Source organism: Nasonia vitripennis, chromosome 4 (assembly GCF_009193385.2).
Source record: "Nasonia vitripennis strain AsymCx chromosome 4, Nvit_psr_1.1, whole genome shotgun sequence".
NCBI lineage: Eukaryota > Metazoa > Arthropoda > Insecta > Hymenoptera > Pteromalidae > Nasonia > Nasonia vitripennis.
Window position 1 is genome coordinate 18,026,574 of NC_045760.1, and position 13,056 is coordinate 18,039,629.

At 31.1% G+C, this 13,056-nt stretch overlaps 2 protein-coding genes across 4 annotated transcripts; both read right to left on the reverse strand.

The window, feature by feature from the left end:
* Positions 1-2,346: 2,346 nt before the first annotated feature.
* LOC100678414 lies at positions 2,347-5,320 on the reverse strand. Its single transcript, XM_016985487.2, has 3 exons — positions 5,123-5,320; positions 4,777-4,894; positions 2,347-4,569 (listed from the first exon to the last, which is right to left on the reverse strand). Exon 3 carries the CDS (start codon positions 4,151-4,153, stop codon positions 3,545-3,547), a length of 609 nt encoding a protein of 202 aa, XP_016840976.1. The 5' UTR covers positions 4,154-4,569; positions 4,777-4,894; positions 5,123-5,320; the 3' UTR covers positions 2,347-3,544.
* A 4,671-nt stretch (positions 5,321-9,991) lies between these two features.
* LOC116417169 lies at positions 9,992-12,955 on the reverse strand. 3 transcript variants are annotated; one of them, XM_031928841.2, is made up of 3 exons: positions 12,853-12,955; positions 12,404-12,486; positions 9,992-12,064 (listed from the first exon to the last, which is right to left on the reverse strand). In XM_031928841.2, exons 2-3 carry the CDS (start codon positions 12,432-12,434, stop codon positions 11,358-11,360), a joined length of 738 nt encoding a protein of 245 aa, XP_031784701.1. In that variant the 5' UTR covers positions 12,435-12,486; positions 12,853-12,955; the 3' UTR covers positions 9,992-11,357. The 3 variants fall into 3 exon arrangements, with proteins under 3 accessions (XP_031784701.1, XP_031784698.1, XP_031784699.1); XM_031928838.2 differs by having other exon boundaries at positions 12,404-12,522; positions 12,853-12,954; XM_031928839.2 differs by having other exon boundaries at positions 12,404-12,586; positions 12,853-12,946.
* Positions 12,956-13,056: the final 101 nt, after the last annotated feature.

Here is a 13,056-nt window from a genome sequence, read left to right on the forward strand (position 1 = left end):
ACGTATATTTGACACTGACAAAATAATTAGTTTTCTTAAGATAATGAAACTCGTAAGGAAACGTTTTAAAGTAATTATTTAAGTAATGTATATTATGAAATACAACAGTTCGTAAATTTTGTTTTTTAAAAGACATTATTCGTACCAAAATACAAACAAAACTCTTTAACTTTAAATTGATCAAACATTAAAGCATGGGCTAAATAATGCGTTGTCAGCTATAAACAAATTATCATCGCATTACTCTTATTACTGACAAAAGTACTTCATAAACTTAGAAAGATGTCAATTAAGTACCGAAGTAAAATGTTCAATACTCTGCAATAGTGAAAATATAGCTTATGGCAACCTTCTTGACAGGCCCTCAGTCATTTTCTGCACTAACTTGTCTCTTTTCATCCTTTAGATTCTTTCCTTTACCTTCCATTTTTAGATTGATCCCCTCTTCGTCACAAAAAAAAATTATTATATGAGAGTGTGCAAAACACTTACTAATAGCAGATTAAAAGGATTTCAGCTATAAATCAAATATTTTATGTTATTTGTCACACTATACATTTATTTTGGGGTAGTTCATAATTATTGTCAAATTATTACTGGTTAGAAAACATATCTATCAGGTTGAAATTTTCGCAGTACACAGATCTTACCGAATATTATTTTTTTAAACATTGAAACTCGAAAACTGAACATAAAAAAAATGAGAAAAGTCTACTTTATTTGTTGTGTCAGGAGTGCGGAATGTACTAATCTGCACAGCATAAGTGCTAGTTTTTGGTAGCAGAAACAATATAAAACTCGCTAATCTAAAATTTTTAGATATTATTTATTTATATAGCAATTTGAATTAAAATAAAATAAGAAACAAATTCTCAAAACAAATTAAAACATTGAAAATATAAATATGAATGCAGTTATAAAATAGCAGTACATCATTACATATGCAAACAAATATCACTCGAAGAAAATATATCAAAATGACGTATAAAATGAACATACAATCTTATATATATATATATATATATATATATATATATATATATATATAAGTAAAAAAGTCCAAGTAAAAAATGTCCCACTATCGCACAGTAGGCAATTTTGGTATATTTATGGACAAAACTCTTGTTGCAAGAGAACTCTTAACAAATTGTAAAAATTTTTTGGCAAAAACACGCAAATCGCACTTTTTCAAATAGGCCCATATTTTCAGACAAAACACTGAAGACAGTGAAATTCTCAACGAATCGCAACAATTTTTTGCTAGAAATACTCGAAAATAGTTGTACTTTGCGTAGGAATTGCGGAAATTTCGATTTCTTGAACCATAAATGATGACAAGTCATTTTATGCAAAATAACGAAACCCTATATTTTTCGACAAAAAGCTTTGGAATCCATAATTTTCATGCATTAAAAAAGAGTAGCCTTCTAGTTTCACGTTGCATATGTAAACTGAATCGGAACAAATAATTATAGTTTTTTTGTATTTATTTACTTCAAGTTGCACCGACAAGATCATTGAATTTACATGAATTGATACAAATAACACAGATTTTTATCCATTCTTTTACAATATTTATATACAAAAAAAAATTAATATTTTACAAGGTTTAACTTCTCAAAATGCATAAAAAATTTATATCATACTATATGTTAAATTAGAAAAAGGTTTATAATCTTTACTAATTTAAAGTATTTTGAAAATATTTTAATGGATACGGTCCTATTGAAATTGGATTAAATAAATTGAGTAACTTCAAATCTTATTGTTGTTTCTCATATTTCATACAGCCAAATAGGAGGTGCTAGATGATAATAGATTTGATACATGCTTTATTTCAGTTAGCAATTATATTGTTTTTAAAATAACAATTGTAACATGAACAGAAGTAAAAGTATCATACCAAACTTTTTTGAAAAGAAATTATTTATTAACTAAAAACCAAATTTATTAATTATATAAGAAAGAATTAATTACTGAAAAAGTAAAAAATGCTTACAACGCTAACTTATGTTAAAATACACTTAAAACTATCTATGAGATTATAATGGATACAATCAAAAATTTTACAATTAGTTTCATGAAATTATTCAGGGTGGGTGCAAAAAATACTTGATACTTTTGCAATAATATTAAAAATAAGTTATGATAAAATTATATCTAAAATATATATAAGTAATTATTACTATTTCAAGTCTCTGTACATCTTTACTTTTTAAAAATAACAAAATTCATACACAAATTGTCAAAGTTATTGTAACTTATTGATAGATTGATTCAAACGAAAAAAAACTTTTCAAATTTTTGATTAAGTGTTGATAATAATCTTGACACCTACATTATAAATGAGTAATAAAAGTAATGCAATGATAGTTTATTTATATCTGAGAATACATTATTTAGCTCATGCTTTGTTTTATACATAGTGCCTGATATTACCTCTAAACAATATTTTAGGCGATTTATCTACGTTTGTATTTTCTCACTTTGTTTCTAGCAACAAATGTTCTTATAAACTTATCTTTATTGATTGTATTTTTATCTTCTAAGTAAGTAATTTACCCATATCTAACCTAATCTTACTTTTAAACAAAACTTTTATGCGATTCTGTACTCGATTTCTTTAGACCTGAAGTTAATTCACGGCGCTAAGTCCCTTCTCTGTGTCAACCGTTGATTTCTTCTATAATTTATCAAATCGATCGAATTACAATAACATTATTAACATTTATTTCTGACTACGTGCTGAAAGTTTATATCACAGTATTCCAAACATGTTTTTTGTTTTTAAGTTTCCTCCGTATCACTGAGGAAAAAATAAAGTTAGGGTTACTGAAGAGTCCGGTAGCTATTACCGGAGTTTCTCAAGTAAGCATGTCCAGTAGCCTTAGCTGGAGTAGGTCTGGTAGCCAGTAACAAATAAAATCCATAGGCCAGAGTAGAAGACTTTTCGAACTTATGCTATCGCATATCTAGTTTTCGTCAACTAGAAAATTATTAAGAATATTGATAATATAATCAAATAAAATACATTTAACTAGGATCATAATGCTATTAACAAGTAAGGCAGCGTAGGTATATTTAGAAGTTATGTTGTCTAATTGTATACTTCGGCTCTGGCTAGTAGACTCTCCGATTGTGTCAGCCAGAGACTATTCTGATTAATACCACTTTGTGCTATCAAGTAACTCTAACTTTATTTTTTCTTAGTGATATCTACTTCCTGATTTTCGATACGATTCCGCATTAATTGCTAAACTTAATTATTGAAAGTCTAAACTTAATGACTGAATGATTGTATCCAGTCAACACCTCATTAATTCGCTTTTCGTATTTAACATTTTGTGATAAGTCTTCTGAAACTAGATTTGTATTTTACTCTGCACTTGACTTTTGATGTAGGCTTTATATCTGATGCGAATTATAATTCTGTCCATTTTTCGAATCATTTAATTTTCTGTTCCATTATTATACGTAAGATCTGATTTATGGGATTCATTTGGTTATATGTATCTGAATCATCACTAATGTATTTATCAATGCACTATGAACGATTTTCTTCGGATAATCCGTCTCCAAGTTTATTCTCTGATTGATTCTCTGTCGAAATATTTGTAACTGGAGTTTCTACAGATGATTTAGTGCTTTCTTGGGTGATGTCATCGTCAGTCAACGTTTCAGGCATATTTCTTTCGCTTTCATTTTTCGTATCATTAAGTAATTTTGTCCACACTTCTAATTTTTTCATAAATTGATTTTCAACTTCGCCGCGCTTTTTAACGGATACATTATCCTTAATCTCAACTGATTCTTTGACATCTTTGATACTTTCTTCTTCTGAACTAGACACCTGCAGCATGGTTGGCCTCCATTTTTCCGCGGCCGATTCATCGCTGTCTTCATCAACGTACTCTGAATAATTTTCTTCTGATAATTCGTCATCATTGTTAACTTCTGATTGACTCTCTGTAGAAATATTTGTTACTGGGGTTTCTACAGATGCTTTATTGCTTTCTTGGACGTCTGTAGACTCGCTTTTATTCTCATTTTCAGACGTGATATCATCGTTAGTCAACGTTTCAGGCATATTTCTTTCGCTTTCATTTTTCGTATCATTAAGTAATTTTGTCCACACTTCGTCTAATTTTTTCATAAATTGATTTTCAACTTCGCCGGGCTTATCAGTGGATACATTATCCTTGATCTTAGCTAATTCTTTGAAATCTTAGTTACTTTTTTCCTCTGTACTAGACATCTGCAATACGGTCATATTCGTTGATCTTACACTTTGGTCCTCCGTATAGGAATTATATGTAGTATATGAATCATATAACTCTGAAAACGTATCTAAAGTAGCATCATTTGTGGATGTTAATTTTGGTGCATAGTTATTATATACAGTTATTGACATCCAACTTATAAATATTAAGAGGGTTAACAGGCCCAATATTTTAATCACCGACCGCAACTTTTTATAATAAGAATTACGTGATTGATCGTATAAATCGCAAGGAAATTCTATCAGTATTGGCACTGACGATTGTCCATTTCCTTTGGGAAATAACTTTCCTGTAAAAAGTAAAAACTGAATATAATTTTCGTATTTTATAAGATATATTGATCTTGCGTAAAAAATCAACTTATATGTCTATGTTTAAAAATTTGTAAACGTTTGAATATGTCTATTTAGTGAACCTATTTTTTTTTATTAATCTTGTGTCGAATTTGTTTTTTCTATAAAGTTCAAAATTATAGTTGCATACTTTTTTTACTTACCAGTTGGATCGTACTTCCTCCACTCTTCTTTCATTTTGAATCAATACGTTTAATTCTGTTATAGTCTATTCAATTATCCAAAAGTATCAATTTCGGATATATTACCGGTTGCTTCCACCTAAAAATAAATAATTTTTGTTTAATGATATAGTATATCAAGAGTAGCACGCTGCCGAATTTAAGAGTAAGATATCAAAATTTAATCACTCATATTTCATAATACTGTATACAATATTGAATATTCCAATTCTATATTTAAGAAGTGCGTAACGCACAGCTTTACTCTTATCGGTCTTAATATGTAACACATCATAACTGAAAATGTAACTTTATAAGCTACACTTACCTTATATCTAACTGCAACCACTCATTTGTTACTTATACTTTTAGGCATATTGACTACACCGTTGTCTTCATAAGAAAGCTTGTGCCGAAACTTTAAGCCGCAGTGGTTACTCTAAGGACACGTGCAGGTTGACCGTCTCTTGTGGCTTTCATTCAGTTTCTGCTCTCGGCTCACGACTCCTTTACTTATATATACCTATACAGGCCTCAGATTGCCTCTTTATTTGTTTCTACCCCTCTTCGTCTTTATGAAAATCGCTGTGGGAATTTCACACAAGCTTCGGCTGGCACTGCGCTTCGTCATATATAACTGCCGCTGGATTTCCCGCGATATTGACCCGCGCGTGAAATCTGTGGGCCTTACATGGCGGGGTTTCTAAGCATTCAGTTTGTTTGTAAACAGATTATAAATAGATGCGATTTTTATGAAATCAACACTGTTTAGCAACAGGTGTAAGTAACTATAAAACAAAACGTTTTTTTTAATCAAACTGCAAACATCTAGCAGCGTTGTAAAATTAAAATGATAATGGAAAATAATCAACAACTATGTTATAAATCATGTAATATAATTTATTAAACTATTTTTAATGACTTATTTTTAAGTATTTTGGTTTGAATTAATTAGACATTTAAGATTTTGTATGCGACGCAAAGTAAAACGAATGAATCTCAATGGTTATCATTAGCATTATCGCTTGAAGCTTATATCAGTGGCCATAGTCTTAGCGCATATAAAAAATAATGAATACTTGAATATGAAACTTTATGAAATATTCTGGCTTATTTCAATTTCGATTTCTTGTTATTGATTAATTTTTTTTTTTAATGACATAATGTTTCGTATTTTGCTTATAATAGATACAATCAAATTTTATTTAAAGTTAAAATAATCTTTGTGAAAAAGTGATAGTGACAATTATCTCACGATTCTTAAATTATTGTGTGAATAGATGTAAAACGCAAACGGATATTTATATCAATCGTAAAATCACATGTAAGATGTGATTTCATTACTTCTCAGTCAGATTTATTTAATTCTAACCTTTTACACTAGCTAAAAAATTAATTCATTTTTGTAACACACGGACGATTTTCGCTTTTCTTAACCTAATTATCAAGACTAAAGTTACTCTTTTTTGACCAACGGACAAATATAAATCTTTTGCTAATAGTACATACGATACATGTAACCTAAGTAGCACTTTTTTGCACAGCGTGAAGTCAGGGTCCAAGCGTAGCAAGAATAATTGCGCCATGCAGAAGTGTTACTTAGGTCACGAGTATCGTATAATTTTGTACCACTCTAACCTCAAAATTACAACTTTAATGTGAATTTTTGGCTCTTGTGGTATAAAATATCGTATGTAACATGTGCAAGACTGCATTTCCTAAATACGTTACAGCTCGTGCTGTAAACTCTCGTTTTGAAAATGCAGTTTTTCTGTACCCAATGCATACAGGGTGTTTCATTTTAATCCGACCACGACAAAAAATCATGGAAAAACTAATTTTAACGAAAAATGACCTTAACAAAAGTTGAAGGGGGTAAAGGGGGCCATGGAATGACACAAACACCTATGACCTTGAACTCGATTTTCAAGGTCATTTGAGGGTAATTGTGATTTTTTTAAATAGGAACCTCTATTTTAGACCTTGGAATCGGATAGAGCGGAAAAAATTACGTCGCAAAGGATATTTTAAGTTTGCTTTGGTGATCTTGAAAAGGTCAATTCAAGGTCAAATAAGAAGTATCAGCCTAAGATTTTCCTTTCAATTTTTTCGTAGAATTATCATTTTGTTATTATAATAAACATTAAGAGAATAATTGACTTAAAATGTGATTATGCTATGCTGACTTTAAAGCCATTTTGTAAGGTCAAAAGTGCAAAAATGCAATATCAAATGTTATGTGAAGTCCATATTTATATCCTAACTTTAGCGTTACCCAGGAACAACGACGTGGACGTAATAGGATTGTGTTCCCTTTGGGGTGCTTGATTAGAGTGAGTCCCCTTGCCTCTCACTTTTCGGGGTGCTTGATTAGAGTGAGTCCCCTTGCCTCGCACTTTTCGGGGTGCTTGATTAGAGTGATTCCCCTTGCCTCTCACTTTTCGTTTGGTTCAAGGTTGGTTCAAGTTTGGTTATCTATCTGCCTGTACCAATGCGGATTAACATTCGACCAATAATGACAGTTGTGTCGGTTAAGCTCTCCATTGCTTTTGAATTTTGCTTCATCAGAAAACATTACGTATTGAAAAAAGTGACGATCATTAGCAATCATTTGTCGTGCCCGTTGGCAAAACTGTAGCCTTAACCTCATATCAGCAGGTGTGAGATCCTGAGTCAAAGTAATATGATATGGATGATAACGTTGACTTCTCAGTATTCTCCAAGCAGTAGCCATAGGTATACCACTTTGCCTTTGAATTTCACGGGTACTAACGTGGGGATTCAAATGAACCATTGCTAAAACGACCATTACACGAAGATCATCTTCGTTGTAATTACGACGTTCTCTAACCCGTGCTAGTTGCCCTTGTTGAGCTCTATGGTAAATCTCACGAATGGTTGTATGACTTGGATGTCTTCTATCGGGATATCGAATTCGATACAAGGCTGCAGCTTGTCGATAATTACGTCTAGATTCACCAAGAATCAATAAAATATCAACCCTTTCAGCGGCTGGATAATCAGCCATTGTTAAAAATTTATAACAAGTTCAATAAAAAATTTTGTTTTTACCAAACTGAACAAATTAGATAGCTTTCGATGAGTAATAAATTTTAATACAAAAAATAAAGGTCAATGAATGGAAAAGAGAAAATGTTAAACAAATGATATTTGATTAGTTTGGCTAATCAATAACTATTCAATAACTAGTAAACTATTGAATACTAAGTGTAAGTAACAATGAGTAGAGGATAAAATCATATGAAAAGAGATCTCTTATTAGAAAAATTGTCTATTTCAACAATGAGTCGCGGGAAAATTCAACATGAAAAATCATATTTACAAAATAAATTATTTATTTCAACAATAAATTCAGGCAAAATTCGATGAGGAAAATTAGTAGCCAATTGTGTTCACGTCGTTCCTGGGTAACGCTAAAGATAGGATAAAAATTCGCTTACGAAAACGTCCTAAGAACTGAATAGAATCCAAAAGAATGGTGGTGTCTTTGGGCACCTACATTCAAATCTGTACATAATAAAAGTGAGAGGCAAGGGGACTCACTCTAATCAAGCACCCCAAAGGGAACACAATCCTATTACGTCCACGTCGTTGTTCCTGGGCAACACTAAAGTTAGGATATAAATATGGACTTCACATAACATTTGATATTGCATTTTTGCACTTTTGACCTTACAAAATGGCTTTAAAGTCAGCAAAGCATAATCACATTTTAAGTCAATTATTCTCTTAATGTTTATTACAATAACAAAATGATAATTCTACGAAAAAATTGAAAGGAAAACAATCTTAGGCTGATACTTCTTATTTGACCTTGAATTGACCTTCTCAAGGTCACTAAGGCAACCTTGAAATGTCATTTCCGACGTAATTTTTTCCGCTGCTCCGTATTCCGAGGTCAAAAATAGGGGTTCCCGTTAAAAAAATACAATGATCTTCAAATGACCTTGAAATCGAGTTCAAGGTCAAAGGTGTTGGTGTCATTAGATGGCCCCTTTTGCTCCCTTCAACTTTTGTCAAGGTCATCTTTCGACATCAGTAAAATAAAACCAGACAAACAGCTGTTTAGCAGATTTTTTGTTATTTGACCTTGAATTGACCTTTTCAAGGTCACCAAAGCAAACTTAAAATATCCTTTGCGACGTAATTTTTTCCGCTCTATCCGATTCCAAGGTCTAAAATAGAGGTTCCTATTTAAAAAAATCACAATTACCCTCAAATGACCTTGAAAATCGAGTTCAAGGTCATAGGTGTTTGTGTAATTCGATGGCCCCCTTTACCCCCTTCAACTTTTGTTAAGGTCATTTTTCGTTAAAATTAGTTTTTCCATGGTTTTTTTGTCGTGGTCGGATTAAAATGAAACACCCTGTATAATATACTATTATAGCATAGCTTACCTAAGCACTCTGTCACGCCTATCCGTCCCATAAGCAGTCCTACTTGGCACCGTGAGGTTAGCGCACGAGCGTAGCGAGTGGGATAAACACGGTGCAGAAAAGGACTACTTAAGTCATGTTGATTTTGTTTTTTTTTTCATTATATTTTTGTTATTGGCAAAAAAAAATTAATCATATTTTACTACAATGCTTGAACAAGGAGATACAACAAATATGGCGTGGTACAAAAACTTCGCGTGGTTGCAGTATTTGTATTTGTTAGATTCAGCCCATAAAAGCCCACTTTACGCTTTTGGTACACGATATACTATTATAGCCCTCAGTGCACCCTAAATTTTTATAAGATATGGACGTATTTTCGCATATTTTGTAATTATGAAATGATCTGACATGACTATTTTTCGACACGGCAACCACAAAAAATTTCTCCCCTCTCGAACTGAAACTTTCTTAAACACACTCAGAATTAACCATATTCCACGCTATACGTCTGAGCATATAAAAATGCCCATTTCATATCCGAGTTGGAAAAAATATTATATTGGGACTCATAGATAAAAATGCGTTGCTGGGCGGCATTTTACACACCGTTAGCACATAGGCATTATACCTTCTTTCATTATACCTTGATGCATAGTATACTATACTAGTGGTTTACTATACTATACGGTCTACTATACGGTATGTCATACTAGTATACTATTATAACTTTGTCATTTATTATTAAATCTACATTTAAGTAAGGTCTTAGTTAATTGAAATAAAATATACTTGGATGCTTTATTAAAATTGTGTTATATTTGTTTTATTATAACAATTATAATTGTAGTCGAAAAGACCATTTGTAAAAATTATGTAACTGTAAAATAATTTTAAATGTTTTAAATTGCAACAAATATTATTATTATTAATCGCCAACAGTTTTAAAAAAATCCAAATCAAATAAACTTTTAGAATATGAATAGCCTTGGTAGAATCGGTAACCCACTTAATGGCCAGTTCTTGGTATGGAATCTAAGAACTGGGCAGTTTTTTGACATTGTTTGGGCAAAATGTAACGCTTTTTCAATCTGCTTGCCTTGTTTTTAAGTACAAACTGCCCATTATCGTTGGTCGAGTAACACAGCTGGGTTACACGTGGCTTATCACAGTTTAAGGTTAGAATTGGAAAATGGTATCTAGCAGGCTTAGATTCGAGCTTTTAGTTTAAACGAAAGTATAGAATAATTTTTTGTATCAGAAAAAATTCTGTCTGACCGGGGGGACTTGTACCCACACCCTGCATAAGGCCAAATAAGTACGGCCGTGCGCCTTAAACGACTGAGCCATATGTTTGAATTATTCAAATTATTCAGTTTACGCCTAAATATTAATAATTTTGTATCGTGCATCAGAAAAATTAATTGATTTATTGATTTTTTCATGAAATATAATTCTCACCCATCAAAAATGCACAAGATATCGCTACTTTTAGGAAATTGAAAATGACCAGTTTTTTTACATTTTACTTAGCCAGTTTTTGCCTTGAAATCCATTTACATGGGTGTTTTTCTACCAGGGAGACTTCTAAATTTATAAGTTCAGTGATGAAGTTCTTTTCTCCAGGACAAAGAGATCTATTCAAACGTTTCTCTATTTAAGGGGGCACATCACCTTTGAAATTAAAATCAAAATTTTTCATAAAAAATGTATAAATACTTATATAAATGAACCACATTTTTATTACTATTCTTAGACATAATTACCTTTATTTTGATGATTTTAGACCTTCTATATACCTCTATAATAACTACGTATAGTAGGGAGTCCATTATTCACTTACCGTAAGATTCCAAAGGAACGAATGGCCCAAATGAGCTCAAACTCTAGGATATTATTTAAAAGTACATTAGTTATGGTATGAATGAGGGGATTTGGTTTAAATTTCATAGAAAAAAAGTTACATGATAGTTATGTTAAAATTAATCAAAAATTGATAAAAAAATCAGTAATATGCTTATAAAACTTTTTCTATGAAATTTAAACCAAATTTGGTTCATTTATATAAGTATTTATATATTTTTAATGAAAAATTTTGATTTTAATTTCAAAGGTGGTGTGCCCCCTTAATAAAGCTTCATTAGAAAATAGATTGACCCATATTTTTTATTTTTTATTGCTATTTTTATCAAGGTCTTGTTTATTATTTTTGGAATTTGTACTTGAATTGAACATTTGAGCATCAACAGCGTCAAAAGTATTTATAACCAGATCTTTCAGATAAGTCTCTACTATATTTCGGTATTTTGTCATGACTTGTGCAAATAATTTTTGAACGTCATCACCTGCATCATCGGGTTTATCAACAAATCTCTTTAAATCAGCTTTGAAACGAGGATTTGCATTGATACTACTAAAGAGATCCTTAGCGTCCAAGCTTTCAAGCCATTTTTTAAACTCCTTTTCTTTGTTATTTTCAGCTTTTCGAACAATACGTGTTTTTATTCCGTAACCAGAAGTCCTTTGAAAATTATTTTTATCGTAATGATCATAGTATGGCTGTACGTTAAGAATATCTCCTGTTTGACTGCTATCCAAGTATGCATTACTCTTTACTGCAGCTTTATTAAATTCTGCACAATAAGCATGAAGGGTTTTATTATCTTCTAAAAGTGCGGACTTAAAATGATAATTTGTGTACACTATTATAGAAGTGCAGCCAAGTAGTGTTAAAAGTGCGGATAAGACCAATACTTTAAGGATGGCTATGATTTTCTCACAATAATCATTGTTGTATTGAGAGCATCTTATGACAGGAAATTCGTATCGGATTGGCACTGTTATATGCCCTTCTTCTTTAGGACACAGTTTATCTGCAGAAAATAAAATAGTAATAAAGTATGTATATGAAGAAAGAAAAATTGGAAAGATGAAAGTTAAGCTAAGCAAGTGATAACTTTTGTTCAAGATACAACAATCTAAAGTTTTATCCCCATGCTATATGAGTATATGGAAGTGCGCATTGTATTTTTCTCTTTCCCTTTCAAATTTTAAGAATATTTGTCACTCTGAGCAATAATGTGAACATTCTACTGTTTTAGAGAAATTAACTATTACGAAAATATCAACTTTCTACTCTAAATTGTCAAACATATTGTAATAAATCGCTAAGTAATATTAATATATTATGATTCATATCCCTTTTTGCTTACCATGGCTATAGTACTTCCACTTGTAGTTCATTTTGGATTGATTCTCAATAATCCGCAGTTACTCTGTAGATTCGGTTATTATCCTATATTAAATTGCCATATAAGTATACTTGTCGCTCCTATTATGTAAAAAGGTAATCAACTCTTAGAGTAACGTAATTCATGTCGGAACATTTATGAAAGCTATTTAACAACAAGATTATTAACAATTAATAATATTCATGATGATAAACTGAATATATTAACAACAATTGCATAGCCAAATGTATAATACACTAAAATTTTTTAAAAAGAAAATTAAAAGCTTTTTTGTTTTGACTATCTATAATACGTTTTTTTTCGCAATTTATCCAATTCTTAAGTTTAATTCTATTAAATTTCCACGTATACCTTTTTTTTTAAATTCAATATGCACATTTATAAGTGAAAAGATATAACTGTAATAATACCTTAATAAGCAAGACTTATTTTTCAAAACTTTAATCCGCAATGCAAACACGTCGACTTAACCAACTCTAGTGACTTCCACTTATAATCTTAACTTGGCTTCTCCCTCCCCCTTCCCTCTCCCTCTTACTTATCTACGGTTACTTCTTTTTATAATAATCATCCTATTGTCGATGATTCCAGCAAAATAAGAGAGTTTTTGTAGC

Bases quoted from the DNA above. Each gene is read 5' to 3' on its own strand.
- LOC116417169 (XM_031928841.2), bottom strand. From the start codon at position 12,434: ATGAACTACAAGTGGAAGTACTATAGCCATG. The intron at 12,065-12,403 runs GTAAGCAAAAAG...TATTTTCTGCAG, and splicing joins GTGGAAGTACTATAGCCATG to ATAAACTGTGTCCTAAAGAA.
- LOC100678414 (XM_016985487.2), bottom strand. From the start codon at position 4,153: ATGAAAAAATTAGACGAAGTGTGGACAAAATTACTTAATGATACGAAA.